Source organism: Sciurus carolinensis, chromosome 8 (genome assembly GCF_902686445.1).
Source record: "Sciurus carolinensis chromosome 8, mSciCar1.2, whole genome shotgun sequence".
Lineage (NCBI taxonomy): Eukaryota > Metazoa > Chordata > Mammalia > Rodentia > Sciuridae > Sciurus > Sciurus carolinensis.
This window is the reverse complement of record NC_062220.1, coordinates 137149982-137166122: the sequence shown is the minus strand read 5'-3', so window position 1 is coordinate 137166122 and position 16141 is coordinate 137149982. Positions and strand designations below refer to the sequence as shown.

Genomic DNA, 16141 nt, shown 5'->3' with positions numbered 1-16141 from the left:
TATCCAGGAAAGAGAGGACGGCCGCTTCTTCCGATGGGAGTGGGGCTGGCGGGGGCGGGTTGCGGGCTGGAGGTGGCGGGGATGAGAAGGGGCAAAGGTGAAGCGCCCAAGTTCCGGGACCCGGGAGGCGCTGGGGCGCCTAGCAAGCGGCAGCGACCAGGGCGCATTTGTGGGCCAGACAGATAGGTGGCACTCGAAGCCCGGAAAAAAAGGCGAAGGCGCCTGTCCCGAGTGGCCTCGGCGGCCGCCGCCGCCGCCACCATAAAGCCCGCGGCGAGATTGCGACCGGCGCCAGGTGAGTAATAGACAACGAAATCCAGAGAGATTGCAAGCCGTTCACCTCCAGTCCATCAGCGCCGGGAGAGTTACTTATTAACATCGGTATATACAAATAAGATATCCAGGAGATTAAAAAACAGTAAGGAGGAAGGACAGCCCGCGGGACCGGCTGGACACATGTCTAAGCACTGTCCCTAAATTGGGGGGGGGGGGGGAGTAGGGAGGAGGTAAGCAATCTGGGCCTAAAAAGGAACGCGTTTTCCCTCTTCGAGGCCGAGTTATTTCCTCCCCAATTGGGGGGCGCACAGCTGAGCCCACTACCACCTTGTCAGGCGCGCGGGCACCGAGCGTTGTCGTTGGGCAGAGAACCAGCCCCACTCGGCACCAGTCGCCGCGCCGAGGCTGCGCGCCCTGGGAATTCCTGGCGCTAAGGGGTTGCTCTGACCCTAAAGGTCTTCGGGCCCTCCAAGCCCTCCCCCTCCACTCTGGTTGTCTTCCCTCTCACAACGGGAGACAGCTCTGGAGAGGCCGTGGGGGTCCCCACGTGCCTGGCCGGGGATCGAAGGGGTTTTGCCCCCCTCTCCAAAAGGTCTCGACCTCGATCCTCTTCCAAGTACAGGACCAGGGAGGGAGAGGAGGGGGTCCTCCTCGCCGGCCGTTCAAGAGGCCTGAAGGTGACAGGGACGTGGGGCCGGGCAGGCGGGCTCCGGAGGGGGGGCGGGGCGGGGAGTCAGCCGCCAGGCGGGCTCCAGTTGGGTCTTTGCGTCCTGGGCCCCAGGGCAAGAAAAGGCCTAAGGACTAACCCTGGAGAAACTTCCCGTACTCCCCCCGCCCCACCCCAAGACATATAGACACCTCCGAGGTGAGCCTGGGGGTGGGGAGATTAAGAGTGACATGTCCCCACCATTTTTTAAATTGAATATTTTAAAGATAAATTGAACTTCAAAAGGCAGCTCCTCAGACGCATGGATTCTGGTCGGAGGGGAGAACTAAGTAAAGATGTTAGCCTGGGGGCGACTTTTACCTTGGAGGAGGTGAACTATGCGCCCTGGAATTACCTTCCCTATGCAAGGAAGACTTCCCTCCTCCCTCCCGTGACACTGCTAAATTTGCGCAGAGCTATGGGCGCTTTGCTCGCCCATCCAGAGGACGGAAGGGGCCTCGCAGAGGCGCCCCGGGCCAGCCTGGTGGGATATGAGACACCCGGACTGCCGGTGGGGTGGGGGTGAGACGCCTTCCGCTTCGTGCGTTTCTGCTCCAACCTGGAGGAGAGTCATTGCCTGGCCAGCGGGTCTGGTCGCCTGGGGACTCTGCTAGTCTTTTTCCCGCGCCCAACACGCTGTGCAGGGAGATATTTTTGACTTGGAGTCCCCAGATCGTTGTCAAAAGGGAGAGCGAACTTAAACCGAAAAAACGTTCCTGGAGCTCCTGCTTATTTTTGGTCGGATTCCTGTGGGAAAAGCTGACTTAGGGACAGGGCGGGTCCTTTTCTATTAAAACTTAAGACTCTGAAATTACTATTCTTTCCGAATTCTAATCAGGCCTCTTTTTCTCTGCCGTTTTGCTCCCAATTTAAGAGTATTTTCAGATTGAAGGGGCTCCCTGGGCTGTATGTAGTAAGGGACTTTTGTTCTTAGCTTTGTAACTTGAGTGACATCTCATTTTGGTTGACTGGGGCGGTCTTCAAATTATTTAAAGGCAAGGAAAGGGGGGAGGCAAGAGAAGAGGCAGAATCTTTTCCTGTTCTCTACCTTCAGGGAAAGTTTGGAGAAAAGCATTTAACACAAGGCCCAAAAACATTTCAATAAAAATTTATTGAAATTTCAGTGAAGTCTTAAAGAGGAAAAAAAAAATACAGAAAACCAAAGAACTCGTCAACTATAACACAAAATATACCTTTATGGATTTTTGTCTTTAAACCATCCCTCAGCACCTGACTTTTGAACTGACACTCTATAGACACCAATTCAAAATGCCATCAAGATTGACAACAGTAGTAAATCCCACTTCGTTTGGAGGAAATCAGAGACTAGCAGATACAAATATGAAGAAAAAATTAGGAAGTCAAACCCCAGTCTCTGCACGCCCCACCGCTTCCCCCAGCAATCTCAGGACCACTCTTAGGGTGTTATATTTTCAGGAACTTCAAGTGGAGCTGGGAAGTGCTAACTCCTCCCCGATTTTGGCTAAAATAGGAAACAGCACTACCCCCCCACTCTTGGACATTAAAAAAGAAAAATAAATTTCGCAGACAACTCTTTTGAAAGTGTGTAGATGTGGTGCAGAAAGTCTGTTTTCTAGCGTGAACAGTCATCCTGTAACCTGGAAATAAAACCGACTAAAAGAAAACAAGAACAAAACCTCACAATTGCCATCGTATTTACACAGAGCTATGTACAATGTCAATAAATTAAAGTTTAATTTTCCAAGCATTCATATTCCACCTATTTACATGAGTTATCAAATAATTACATAAATACTTTGTCTAATAGTCTCGCTTCTTCTTTATTATTTTTTTTAAAACCTTGTTATTGCATATACAGGAAAGAGAACTGCCAAAGGGGACGTGAATCCGGCTACAGAGCTCAGATGAAATAAATTCAGTTTTTGTACCCCCATCCCACTTCCTTGGGGTTGCTGACAGGAGAGCACAGGTTGAGGAGGATGGGGTTCTGTTGTTTTCTCTAAAAGCAAGCGTCCAAAATAAAAACCACAAATATATTACTGTGGAACATGCAAGAAGAGACCTACAGCGGCTCTTAAAACATCACAAGAATATTAAAAAGACACAGATTTCCTTAATATAGGTTAAACAAGAATGGCAGGGACTTCCCTCCCCACACAATGCTGTTCAGTAATTTCTTGAGAACGGATATGCAAGTCCCTATAAAGTTTCCGATCTTCACAAACAATCATGTTAATGTATTCATTTGCCCCCGGTTTTTTTAAAAAATTTTATTTGTTTCCACTTGACACGGTGAAGGAAAAAATATATATATATATAAATCCACATGGAGGGAAATGCCTTTCAACACCTCTCCCCCCTGGAGGGCTCAGCTACCTCTTTCTTCGGCCACAGCTTCCAGACCACTCTGGATGGAAGTCGCTCTGGACACAAATGCTTCACTCCCACCCGGATCGCTCAATGCAACAGTGGTTTCTGAGCCCCCAGAATCTGAGCCAGATCCGGGATATATAAACCATGCCAAGAAGACAGGGCCTGTCTCTAGAACATTCTCTCCAGGGAGTCCAGCGCCCCTTCCCAGACAGGACTGCAAAAGGAAGCGGGTAACCCCACGGCCCCGTGGTTTCGTTTACATCCAACAAAGTGCACTGCAGATTTGACTGAACTGGAATGAAGAGACTTTCCTGGGAGGGGTCTAGGGGGACGCGCTGCGGGACCTGTCGGGCTTGGCTTCCAAGCCGCTGACCAATCGCTGGATACTCTGCAGTTCGCTGGTGGCCGCCTCCTTCTCGGAGCAGAGTTTGGGCGACAAGGACACAGAGCTGGAAGAGAGCGTGGAGGAGCGGCTGTTCAGTTCCGAGCCGGAGTCCACGGCCACCGAGGCGGGGCTGGAGGCCAGGGCGGAGGCCTTGCCGTCCAGGGGCCCCGCGGCCGGCGCCATGGACGGCAGCGCGGTGGCCAGCAGGCTGCTGCTGTCGGGGACCGGCACCGGGATGGAGTAGGGGCTGTAGCGCAGCCGCGGGCGCATGCTGTTCAGACTGAGGAACGGGTGGCGGTGCACCGAGCTGGAGGCCGCCGCCGAGGAGGCAGCCGCCGCCGCGGCCATGTACGTGTAGGGGTAGGGGAACAGGCTTCCGAAAGGCGACATGGCCAGGCCCTGGGGAAGGAAGAGAAACCACACAGCGAGTCAGGGGCTGCGGGCGGGAGGAGCCAGCCTCCTCCAAGTCCTCCCCACCACCTGGGCCAGCCACAGAGCACTTTCATTTTTGGGGAGCAGGGAATGATCCCTGTCTCCAGGCTCAAGTCTCAGCTGTCACCCCAATCACTGCGCCTGGCCCTCCTTATATGAAAAATCAGGGAACAGCAAATCATTCATATACTGATTGAGGACTGGTGTTTGGAAATTAGCTAATGCCCACAACTGTCACCCAAAGCAGCTGGTCCACAGGACCTAGAACCACCCCACCCCCAAAGGTTGGCTGCACCTGTCACGTGGGGCTTCACATTTAGTCTAGCCCGCAGAGGTGACGGAAGGAAAACCAAAGACATGCTATCAGACTTGTGTTTTCTGGGGGGGTCATTCTTATCCAACTGTAAAAGGTTCCCAAATGAGACCCCCAAATAAGTATGGAAGATGTGAAGCAAAGCAACTGGAGAGGGTGGATCAGAGGGCATTTGCTACCAACAGAGACAAAGAAATCACCTGGCCTAAGAGGCCAGTGTCACAGGTGGGAAACTGAGGTGGCCCAGGGATGTCCTCAGCTCCTAAGCGGCAGCAGCAGACTCTACAGTCTGCATGGGGTGCCCCAGGCCTACAGGTGCCACTAAGTGTTCTAATGCCCAGGCAGCCCCACAGGCGCCCCATCCCTGCCACCTGGGACAAGGTCTCCAGAATCCTGCAGAGGTCAAGGGAGGAGCTGAGAGAGGCCCCAAGCCAGCCCTTTCTCAGCCCCCTCCTCCCTGCCTTTTGGCTCTGGCAAGGGAGACGAATGTGCTCAGACAAAACAAAAGGCGAGAGCTTGCAGAAAACCCCAGAGAACCTCTTCCCCCGGTTCAGAGCAAGCGTTCTCAGCGGCCTGGGCCTGCTCCCCAGCACTCCCGTGCCCCAGTGCAGCTGTCTGAACCGTAGGCAGGCCCTGCTGGTCGCTCTGCTCTGACATTTCCCACGTGTGTTCCAACTGTTAACCCTTTGGGGGACAGGCTGGCTTGCCTGGGGTGGGGGTAGGGAGGAGAGCTCTGAATTGGGAGGAAAGACTGGAAGACTCAAGACTGAATCCTTATCCAGGAAGTCACTTCCCATCTCCAGGTCTCGGTCACCCTCTTGTCCAATTCCAAGGGGGAGAAGTGGGGGGGGGGGGGGCTGGCTGTTTGACACTAAAGAGACATTTAGCTCCAAAGCTAGAATCAAAAAACCCTGAGAGAGGCCCTGGAGTCGGACGCCTGGGACAGAGCCTCAACTCCACCAACGATTAGCTGTGTGACCTTAGACAAGTTACTCAACGTCTATGGGCCTCTTCCTCTCCAGCGGAAAAGTTGGAGGTGATAAAAGTCCCACTGAAGGTTTAGGTCATGAGTCAGAATAGCTGAAGTGCCTAGAAGAGAGCCGGTTCTAAGTAAGCACTAGGCAGCTGTTATCTCTGGCTCCATCGACTCTGCGGGAAGCAGCCCTTGGGAAGCCTTTTTCTTTGGGGGATTTGAGATCATGATGACTCAATGAGCTAAATCTTGCACCTAGTAATGGGTAGATTAAAAATAATAGTATGTAATTACTGTTATTATATATTATTATTATTTTTTGAAGGCAAGGGGACTGAGTGAGAGTCTGGAATCCACCGGCCAGAAAAGCAGAGCAGCTGATGCAGGGAGAGGGGACGCATACCTGAGAGGCCAGGACGTGCTGTTGGAGGTGGAAGGGCAGGGTGGCCGCGGACGCCCCAGACAGTCCCTGCGCTGCGGCGGCAGAGGCCATGGCGGTGGAATCCAGGCCCGAGACGCCGGTGGAGGCCCCGGACACCGTGGCCAGCAGGGGCCCCATGCCCGCGGCCATGCTGGAGAAGGCGCCCCCCATGGCGAACTGGCCGGGGTGCAGGAACAGTGGGTGCCCGTTGAAGAACTGCTGGCCAGCCAGGCCCGGCGCGAAGCCGAGGCCGGGCAGGGGGCCCTGGGCCAGGTGCGCGGCCGCGTCTGTCTGCACCGTGAGCGGCGTGAACGCCTCCTTGCCCGGCAGCGCGCGCGCCTCCTCGACCTTGGCCGTGGCCGCGCCCTCGCGCCCCGGGCTCCGGCGCTCCTCGGCGCCCAGACCGCGGGTGCTGGACGAGATGGTGGCCGGGCTATGGCGCGAGTCCGGCGACGCCTTGTCCAGCCGCCCGCTGTCCCGGGATCGGCCGCCTGGCTCGGCCGCAAAGAGGTGAGCCTTGATCGCCGGGCTGCCCTTGTCGCGGCACGGCTCCTCCGACGTGGTGGTGGTGATCTTGGCCGCGTCGCAGGCCTCCGGGCCGTGCTCTTCCTTGCTCTCGGCCTCCGCGTCACTCTCAGCCTCGCTGGGACACAGATCTAGCCCAGAAGGGAAGAGGAAAAAAAAAAAAAAAAAAAAAAAAAAAGCGAAGCGGAAGGGCGTTAGCGTCAAGTGCACCAGCGGGGATCCAGTTCCCAGTGTGAATCCCACTTGGCTGTGGAACCCCGGGCAGGCCCCTTAGCCTTGGCACCTCAGTTTTCTCATCTGCAAAATGGGGAGGGAGGATACCTAACACCTTAGCTTTCGGATTCAATAAGCTAACAATGAATTTAAAGTATTTGAAAGGAGCTTAACCCTCCTTATGTAGAAATTCCCCACACCAGTAGCTCTTCTTATGATAATGAACTGTCCGTCCCCGCCCCCAACAAGTCTGGATGGAGCTCTTACAGTGTCAGAACGTTTACAGGCATTTCTCCATTCGATTGCAAATGAACTTTTTAAACTAAAAACTAAGTTACTTTAAAAGTCACAGCTGAAGCACATTCCAATTACCATCCGTCTTTGTTCCGTGAGTGAGATGCAGATCAGCACCTTCCACAAATTTGTAGATTACTTTGGAAGGATTTGTTTGGAAAGAATCCTGACATCTGAATTGGTCCTGGCAGAAGCAAACACCCCTCCCCCCGCACACACTCGAGTGAGCCTTCTCCGCGTTTGCCCCCAGAGCCTGCAACAAAATGGGTGACCTGCAGCTCCCTGTGCCCCAGGACAATCAGAGACTTCTTCCTTTTCCTCTCTCCACACCCTCTGTGGGTGTTCTACCGAAAAAAAAGGGGTGGCGGGGGATCCTATTTTATGTTTAAAGCTTAAATGGATTGAAGACATTAAGTATTTCACTTAGAAACAGGTTTCCTCCAGTCGAGAGACTGTGTGTGTCTTTCCAAATAAATAGTGCTTGCTCTTTAAACACAAGAAACCAACTGGGGATTTGAACCATCTCCTCATCCCCAGCCCCACATCTCCAGTGCTCCACGCCCCCCTCCCGGGTTAACTGTGGTTCTCTAGCCAAATGTCTTCTCAGCCCCCTTCTCTGCCGTCTCAGGGACAGAGAATTCCTCACCTCCTCCCAACCCAACACATTTTAAGGTAGAATTCAGGCCAGTGGGTTTGTCAGTAGTTGAAGACTGCCTTGGTGGGGGAGGGGGTGCTTGGGAGGGTGGACAGAGAGGGAGGGCGAGCAAGTGCTTCAGGTCCCTTTCAGAACTGCCTCTGCCAACACACACCACCCCACCTGAGCCAAATAAGGATTTAGGAGAAGGGTTCTGCGCTTTCCCTGCATGACCTTCTGGAGAGGGGACGCATCTGACACTGTTAGTTTTTTGACCTCTGGCTCCTGTTTACAGAGGTCTGGAAGGGTCTGCAGCCTCCACTGGGTGAGTCTCCAGTCTAGACCTCCATGCCTCCCCACCCCCAACTCCTCCAGGCCCAGCGATGTGGAGTCTGGGTCCTGCAGAGGCAGCCGGGCTTACCTTTGAGGTTCGATGTCCCTACAGTGGACACTGCCGGCGAGGAGGCCTGTGTGAAGCAGTTGAAGGCCGCCTGCTCGCTCGAGGACTCATCTGAGGTCCCGTTCTCCTTCTTGTGTCTCTCATCGAACACCCGCATGGACTGCAGGGTGAGCTGCTTTCTGTGGCAGAGGCCCACACCGAGTTACAGAGCAGAACCCACATTTCCCCTTTGTTTCCCTCACTCCTGCCAAAGTGGCACACACACCTCACTCTGCCTGCCGCCCACGGATGACACTCATTCTTTGAAATCTGCTTGCCCCAGAGCAGCTACACAGCCCCGGCGGCAGCTGAGCCTTTAACTGGGGGTCCCTGAGCCTTTAACTGGGGGTCCCTGAGCCTTTAACTGGGGTCCCTGAGCCTTTAACTGGGGGTCCCTGAGCCTTTAACTGGGGGTCTCTGAGCCTTTAACTGGGATGCAGAGTGTGGCACAGGGTGGGTGGGGAGCTTCAGTTGCCTTTTTATTCAAGATCAGGGTTTCATTGGGAAGGATATTTGCTTGAACTATGAAACCTTATTTAAAACCAGGAGGAGAGAGGACAGGAGGTGACCAGAGACAGCTGAATGCCAGCCTTGCAGAGGGAGGGAAGCCAGTGTCCAACCCTGTGAACGCAAAGCTGTGTGTCCACAGCCTACCCAACTCCTGGATCGTTGCTAAGGGCAGGAGGAAGAGGTCATTTCATGGTGCACTCCACTGTAACTGTTTCACCAACACGTTAATTGGAGTTAAAATTCACTTACACATTAGAAAAAAAATGTAATGCTCACCCTTAAGGGACAGGATGGAAATTTGTGGTGATTTTCTGGATTTTAGAACAAAATCTTTGAAAATGGGTGGGGGGAGGGAGAGCTGCTCTCATATATTCTCCAGCTGTCTGCTTAATGCAAAATGATCCATGTACCTTTGAAAGGGGCGGGGGACTAGATTTCTCAAGGGGGCCCAGCTCTGTCTGATGGTTTTTGGAAGACAAGATTGCAAAAATTCCAAAGCATTTTGTGAATGGCCTGGTCCTTGCCCAAGATGAATTTAAATTAATCACAATTAATAGGCATCCCTCTATAATCCGTTATCCTTAAAGCTTGTCTTCCAGAGACAACGATGGTGTAGACTCATTTGTTTCCTTAAAGGCTACAAGTAGTACCTAGAAAAATTGTAATGTACATCCGCCAAGTGTAGTGAGGAGGAAGTAAATTAGTTTCTACCCGCTCTTCTTAGAGAATAAATTCCTGAATCCCACTTCTAACTAACACTTGAATGTTTAGTCCTAGAAATGTAATTTTTCCCCTAAATTATATGAGAAATAAATAATTGTCTCAACCCACCTTTTTTCTCTCCTGCCATTTCCAGTGTCCCGAAAACCTTTTGCAAAGGGGTTGTTGTCTATTTTTAACTGAGTTATCTAGAGGAGGAGACATAAGCAAGACAGAGGAATTGGCTTCACGTTCTAGAATGTTCTGAGATGCTTCCCCCAGGTCAGCAGTCTCCTAGGAGTCTGGGTGCCAAGGGAGGTCATGTGGATGAGGCTAAAGAAGAGTATGACCCACAGGGGGCCAAACCAAGGATCCTGGGTTGAAAGAACCCAAAGACATTTTCTCTGGGCAGCTGATAGCCTGCAGTTAGAAATGCAAACTTCCTTGAAGTTGTCAAGAGGGGCAACCTGTTGATCTTAAAATTATATCTTCATTTTCAATATTTATACAATGTAATTAATCTTAATATATGTTAAGGCAGATTTCTCTGCTCTTAAACACACACACACACACACACACACACACACACACATCATACACTCCAACCTTTTCCATGAATCTCATAAAATGATTTATGGGGTTTTGCTACCCCTTGGGCTGAAGCAAGTTTGATTTTTTTTTTCCTCCTAGGGTGGGGGGTGGTTTGAGGAATCGCACTGTTGACAATTACAGATCTAAAAGGACTGAATGACCCCTGGAGACATTTGTTTTCGTTTATATACTTTGCCACCATAATTAGGTGGCCTCTTTGTCTGATCAAAAATGCTACATTTTATTATTACATTAACAACTTAGTTTCATAGGATTCTGGACCTAGAGGGGGCCTGCATTATGCATGCTGAGGAAATGCCATCGTTTGCAATCTTTCAAATCCCTTCCCTGGGGCGGGGGCGGGGGTCACATATACCAAGTTACCAGAGGTGGACAAAGAGCCCTGGTTGGATTCTGGCTCTTGAAAGAAGCAGCTGGATGTCTGACTTCAGGTTTTGCACTGGACAGGGAGACCAGGGGATGATATGCTCTTAGTCCCCAGACTAAGGACATCTACCTGGAACACCCAGGTCACCCCACAGGGACCCATGACAGTGACAGTGAGATCGAGATGCAGGATGGATGGATTCTGTCAGGTGAGCTGAATCCGGCCCTCAGCCTCAGAAGCTGAAGATCAGGAACCCCAGCCCCCTCTCTCTTGCCACCATTACTGCCCTCAAGTAGTCATGCATTCTCTGCCCCTCTGTGCCCATGACCTTCAGGCCATTGGAACTGTGCATTTCAGGTGCTTCCCATTTGGGGGCCCTTCTGACCCCCAGCATCAGGCCCAAGGGAGAAAAACTCTCAAACGAAGTGGTGACTTTGGCTACCTCAAGTGGAAAGCCACATACAACTCCATTAACATGACCCTGCTGTCAGGACAGGTTTTTCCAACCACGCACACGCACATACACACACACACACACACACACACACACACACACACACGTGTGTGCTCATGCACGCATATACGAGAGCATGCGCACGGGCACACGCGCACACACACACACACACACACCATAAAAAACACAGCAACATAAAAGGTAATAAAAACCAGACCAGCTCCTCAGGATTTCTGGCTAGAGGAGAAAAGCTGGTCTCTCCTAGGATTCTCCTCCCTGAATCCCAAAGGATTTTTGCTTAAAATTTTTAGCTACCCCCCCCAACCTGATTTCTTGATCCTTCTTCCTAAAGGAGAAGAGAATGAACATTGAAAGCAACACAAAACAGCCCCGGGGCTTGGGGTTTAGCGTGATCAGGGACAGTGGCTATAGGAGCTTCTTGCTGGCAAAATCGGTCGAGCCTTTTCTTACTCAGCTTTGGGTCCCTGGCTAGTGGGGACTTTGGTTTCTGCCCCTCTGAGGTGACAGAGCCTCTTCCCCCAACGGCTCCACCGAAGGTCAAATCAACAGAAGAAAATCCAAGACTCTCGTCCCCAATTCCCTTTAAATGTTCCCACCCGGATCCAAGGTGGCTTTTTAAAGGGGAGGGGAAATATCAGCATTAAAAAGAAAAACCCCTTCGGTTACCTTATCATTCTGGTATGCGGTCACAGCGATGAATTCAGTTTCGGGGAACAAGTATGTCCGAAATGTACTATAAGGGAGTTTCAAGATGTCATTGGCTCTTACAATGTGGAACCGGGGCTGGTATTTGTGCATGGAGTTCAGAATGGTCTGCAGGGGCAGGCGAGAGGAGATACACATTTTTACAAAAAGATTAGCAGGACAAACGGGATCTTAGGACCCCTGCTGGGCTGACATGTTCCCCACCGGCGGGGTCCCACCGCCTGGGAGTACCTCTGGGGTACAGTTCACTCCACAGATGGTATCTTCTGGAGAATCCAAATTGCTCCTCAATTTCCAAAGGGTCCCCCCCACCCTCGCCATCTAAGGTTCACAGGTACCTTGAACCCTAGCCTACCTGAGTCCCAAAACTATAATTCCCCTGCCACGTTGCGTGATCACTTGGGAAGGCCAAAGTCTTAAAAGATAGAGAAAAACATGCATTTTAATTTACAAAATGATTCAGTACCTTAAGCGCCCACTAATTGACAAGCCCAATCCACTTAAAGCTCTGAAAGGCTGAACTCAGAGAGGAATATTTATGCCCTAATCAAATCAAGGGCTTTAAATGCAATTCCTGCCCGAGGAAGATATTTCCGTGCCATTCACGTCTTCCTGGGCCTAATCTTTCTCCTTATTCCTCGCTTATCACTTTGTTTATTTTATTGAAATGTTGGGGAGGGGGGCAGGAAAGGGCATAAGGTCCCTGGCCTGACTTTTCCAAGCAAGCCAGGTCCTCTGAAAGTTCCTAAGCACTCGGTCCCTGAATCCACATCTACGCCCTATTTTCAACCAGAGGACCTCACCCTCATTTCTAGTAAACCTGTCACCTTGGCCCAGTTCTCTTCGAGAAAAAGAAAACCCATTATCAAAATCGCATTCACAGCCTTCAAGCAGCCTAGCCAAAACCTCGGAAACTTCAGCTCTCCCCAGAAAGGACACGGCGGGCCTCCAAAGAGAAGTAGCATTTGGAAACAAAACCAACCCTGAATGAACACACTGCTTTGCAACTGATTGCTTTGCAACTCTCAGTTATGGGCTTAAGCTTCCCTGGCAGGTGAGACCCTCTACCCAGGACCTGGGCTTGCTTAACAGAACAGGAACCGGGGTGTCTTCCTCGCTCCTATTTCTTTAGAACACCAAGGCCTGCACTATCCAGAGAGAAACACCCGGAATCCTCTCCCAGTTCTGCTGAAGAATCGCACACATGTGCCAGACTTTCCCAAGAGCAAGCAAAGGAGAAGTCTGAGCCGACACTCAGAAGTTTAGAAGCAACATGAACGCCCACCGCCTCGGAGAGAAGAGAAGAAAGAACATTCTGCAGGAAGCAGCATTGAAACTTACAAATCCGTGTTTGTCCGAAATGTTGTTGGTGAGTTTCAGTTTGTGGAAAGTGACAACTTTGGACATCCACTGTTCCCCGGTAGCCGGGCTGTCGGGGTGAATGTACATTCTCTTTGGCATTTCAGGGTCAGCCTTACCCGCCACCATCCACCGAGAATTGTGAAATTTATATCGACAGTCATCAGCAGCTATAATGTCCATCAACAAAATATATTTGGCCTTTTTATCCAGCCCAGAACATCTCACTTTAAATGGAGGAAACATTCGCCTACAATAGGAAAGAATGAAAAAGAAAAAAATAAATAAAGAAAGAAAAGAAAAGGAAAGGAAAGAAAAAGATAAATCACTCAGCATCTTGGGGGTTGGTTTCCTGTTTATTCTAAAATATTTAAAGGAAGCTGAAATTTTTCTATTGTGACGATGAGCTTCTGCATTTCAGAGTAGAGCAACAGGGTGCAAAATTATTCCCTTCCACATGCAAGTATGAAATATGCCCCATTTCTCTGTATTTAAATATCCCAAGATTCAAAACAAATGGTGGCACCACATTTCTCTACAGTCTAAGGATTTCTTGATTTTGTTCCTACGTGACGGTACAGATTGCCCTCTGTACAGAGAAATTCTTGCCTCTATCTTTTTTCTTTGTGCCTTTAGTTCTAAACAGCTCAGGGTAGAATTCCAGTGAAGTGCTAAGCAAGGCTAGAATTTTCCAACGCCCATTGATGAGAAAATGCTAAACTTATCAAGGAAATAAAGGTCAAGTTGCCCGAGTCCCTCCGGTGAGAGCAATCCCGCTGCTGGCGAAATGTAACCGGGCTTCAGTAAGTTCTCCGAACAAATTTTGCAGATTAGGGTGAACTTCCAGGCCTGATAAGCCAGCTGCTCATTCAGTTATTAACTACGGTCCCCCATTCCTCTCGCCTGCCCCAAACTCCAATATCGGGCCACAAAACTGCTGTTTAATTTCACAGAAGTGTTGGCATTCTGTACTTCTGACTTAAAAGGAAGCACTTTGCTGGGAAAACTGACTAAATGTCTTGTGGGTTTGAGGAGTAGTTTATGCCAAACTTTGGCCTCATTTAGCTTGGAAGGAGACAGAAAGCTACAGACATCCAGAGGGGGACTTTAGTTTAATCCAATTCGATATTTTTTAAAAAATGAATGATTGTTAATGATGATCCCGGGGTCCCCTTTTCCAAACACGTTTCATTCAGGCAAAGACCTCTAAATATTATGTAAAATATGGTTTATAATATTCACATATACAAAAGCAACGTGCATATCGTCATGGGCTCCTTGGGTCTGCAAACATAATCTTAATTATCCAAAATTGCCTGCTGAACTCTTCCCCGGGTTACAGACTCTTGAAGCCGTGTGGCCACACAAACCCTTTCCCTTTCCATTTCTCTCTGACCCTGGCAGGCTCAGGCCCTTCGGACCCAGAGGCTAGGTGGAGCGGCAGGAGGCCAGGGGCAGAGTGTCAGCCTCCCCCTACCACTCAAAAGAAAGGGGCTTTAAGTTTTTCTCCTGGGAACAAAATAAAACAGATAAAAACACATCGGTAATGAAATCGGGTGCTACAGAAAAGGCTTTAAGAGTGAACTTCCTGCAATGGGGTGGTTTTCTTGCTTCCTTCAGGGATGTCTGAACTTCCCTGGAATATTCTATCTATTCTGCAGTTAACCGAGGATGCAGAATGTGTCTTAGACCCATGCAGACGCCCAGGTAAGCTGAAATTTGCTGTCACTGGGGCAGGGCCGTGGAATCTCTGCACACATTTTTAGGAGAACTAAGTTTTCGTCCAAGCCGTAACTACGGGCAAAGAGACTGCTCTGGGAAGAGAGAGATAAAGGGAGGGGGGAACCCCGGATCGCTGGAGGAGGGGGTTGCCACCGCCTGCTTACCTTCCGGACTTGGTAATGACCATCTCGGTGCCCCGCTTGTGGAACTGATCCCAAAGTTCTTTAGCCTCCAGGTGCACCTTCGGATCGTCCTCCACCTCTTCTTCGGGCTCGATGGTCTTCAGAGGCCTCAGATGCGCTTGGGGCCCCAGGGACGAGAAAGGGATGCCGGTCTCGGCCGCCCCCACCAATTGATCCATGATCGGCTTGGCCAGGGCGCCGGGCAGCGAGAGCGCCGCGGCGCCGTTGGGAGGCAGCGTCAGCGCGGGGAAGAAGGGCGGCTGGTGACCCAGCACCGCGCTCATGGCGAAGTCCGGCGCCCGGTGAGGTAGGAACGGATGGTAGGCCATGCTTGTCCCAGGAATGACCGGATCTCTCATGGATAGGCTCATCCACTCCAGGCGGGGACAAGTCCGCAGCGGCTGCCTGGCTTTTGGTTGTTGTTGTTTTGATGCTTTGGGTTCAACAACACCACATAGTTTTTAAAAAACGCAAAAAAAAAAAAAAAAAAGAGGAAGAAATCACAACTCGATCACTTCAAAGAGAGGGGAAAGTGTCTTTTGGGGAGGGGGATGCCGCTCTTAAAGAGGACGAGGCGACAAATCAGAAGACATAGTCGCTGGGGTGACAGTCCTGTCCCTTGTGATTTTAAAAAGCCGCTCCTGGAAGTCGGTTTCGGAAGCAAGGAGAGCGAGCAGGGTCTCGACTGGCGCCGGAGCCTGGCCGCTGAGCTCGAAATAGACGCTCCAGCCCTGGGTCCCCGGATTCGCTCCCCAGCCCCCAGGTCCTTTGTTGCAAATGCGAACGCTTCTCCTGGAAGACTTTCCCCCTTTTCCTCTTCTGCCCCCGCTTCCTATCTTCCTCTCTCTTTCTGCAGTTGCGCTAGACTCGGCTTTAACAGGGAGCGAGGGCGCGGAAAAAGTCTCTTTAAAAAAAAAAAAAAGAAAGAAAAGGAAAAAAAAAACCCACGCGCACACACACACACACACACACACAAACGCGCGCGCGCGCGCACACACACACACACACACACTGATTTAAGCCTCTTCCAGCAGCGCTATCAAAACTTGAACTGCACACTGGCTTCCGTTCGCCCTCCTCCTCCTTCCTCTGCTCCGAGCGAGCTCCGGAGGGTGTCTCGGCTTCAGTCCGACTCTGGCCGTGCTCTTCTGCAGCGCCTCTTCCTTGTCCTAAAACGTGAGCGAAATCGCTTCCTAAATCTGCGTCCCGGCGCGCAGGGCAGGGAAGCTTTGGAGGTGGAAAATGGAAAGCAGGGAGAGAGAGAGAGGGAGACGGAGTAGGCGAGGCGAGGCGAGGCGAGGGAGGGAGCGAGGGAGGGAGCGAGGGGAAGCGAGTGCGAGCTGCTCGCCACCCTCCTCCGCCTCTAGAATTCCCCGGGCGTCTGCTCGGCCGCTCTAGAAGGTCGGGCTGCGCTGTGGGCTGCGGGGAGCCGGAGGCCTCTTGATTGGCTCTTTGACGCTTTCGGACCAATTGTGTTGCTGCATAGGCGTGGTTTTCACAGGTCGAGTGCTGGGGGATAGAGCCGAGTTATAAAAAGAAGGTGT

At 51.2% G+C, this 16141-nt stretch overlaps 1 protein-coding gene across 2 annotated transcripts; it reads right to left on the bottom strand.

Annotated features, from left to right (window-relative positions):
- Positions 1–2674: 2674 nt before the first annotated feature.
- Positions 2675–15065, bottom strand: Tbx3 (T-box transcription factor 3). Of its 2 annotated transcripts, XM_047561573.1 has the most exons (8): positions 14580–15065; positions 12676–12943; positions 11690–11749; positions 11296–11442; positions 9308–9384; positions 7949–8106; positions 5844–6517; positions 2675–4121 (listed from the first exon to the last, which is right to left on the bottom strand). In XM_047561573.1, exons 1-8 carry the CDS (start codon positions 14966–14968, stop codon positions 3660–3662), a joined length of 2235 nt encoding a protein of 744 aa, XP_047417529.1. In that variant the 5' UTR covers positions 14969–15065; the 3' UTR covers positions 2675–3659. The 2 variants fall into 2 exon arrangements, with proteins under 2 accessions (XP_047417529.1, XP_047417531.1); XM_047561575.1 differs by lacking the exon at positions 11690–11749 and having other exon boundaries at positions 14580–15064.
- Positions 15066–16141: the final 1076 nt, after the last annotated feature.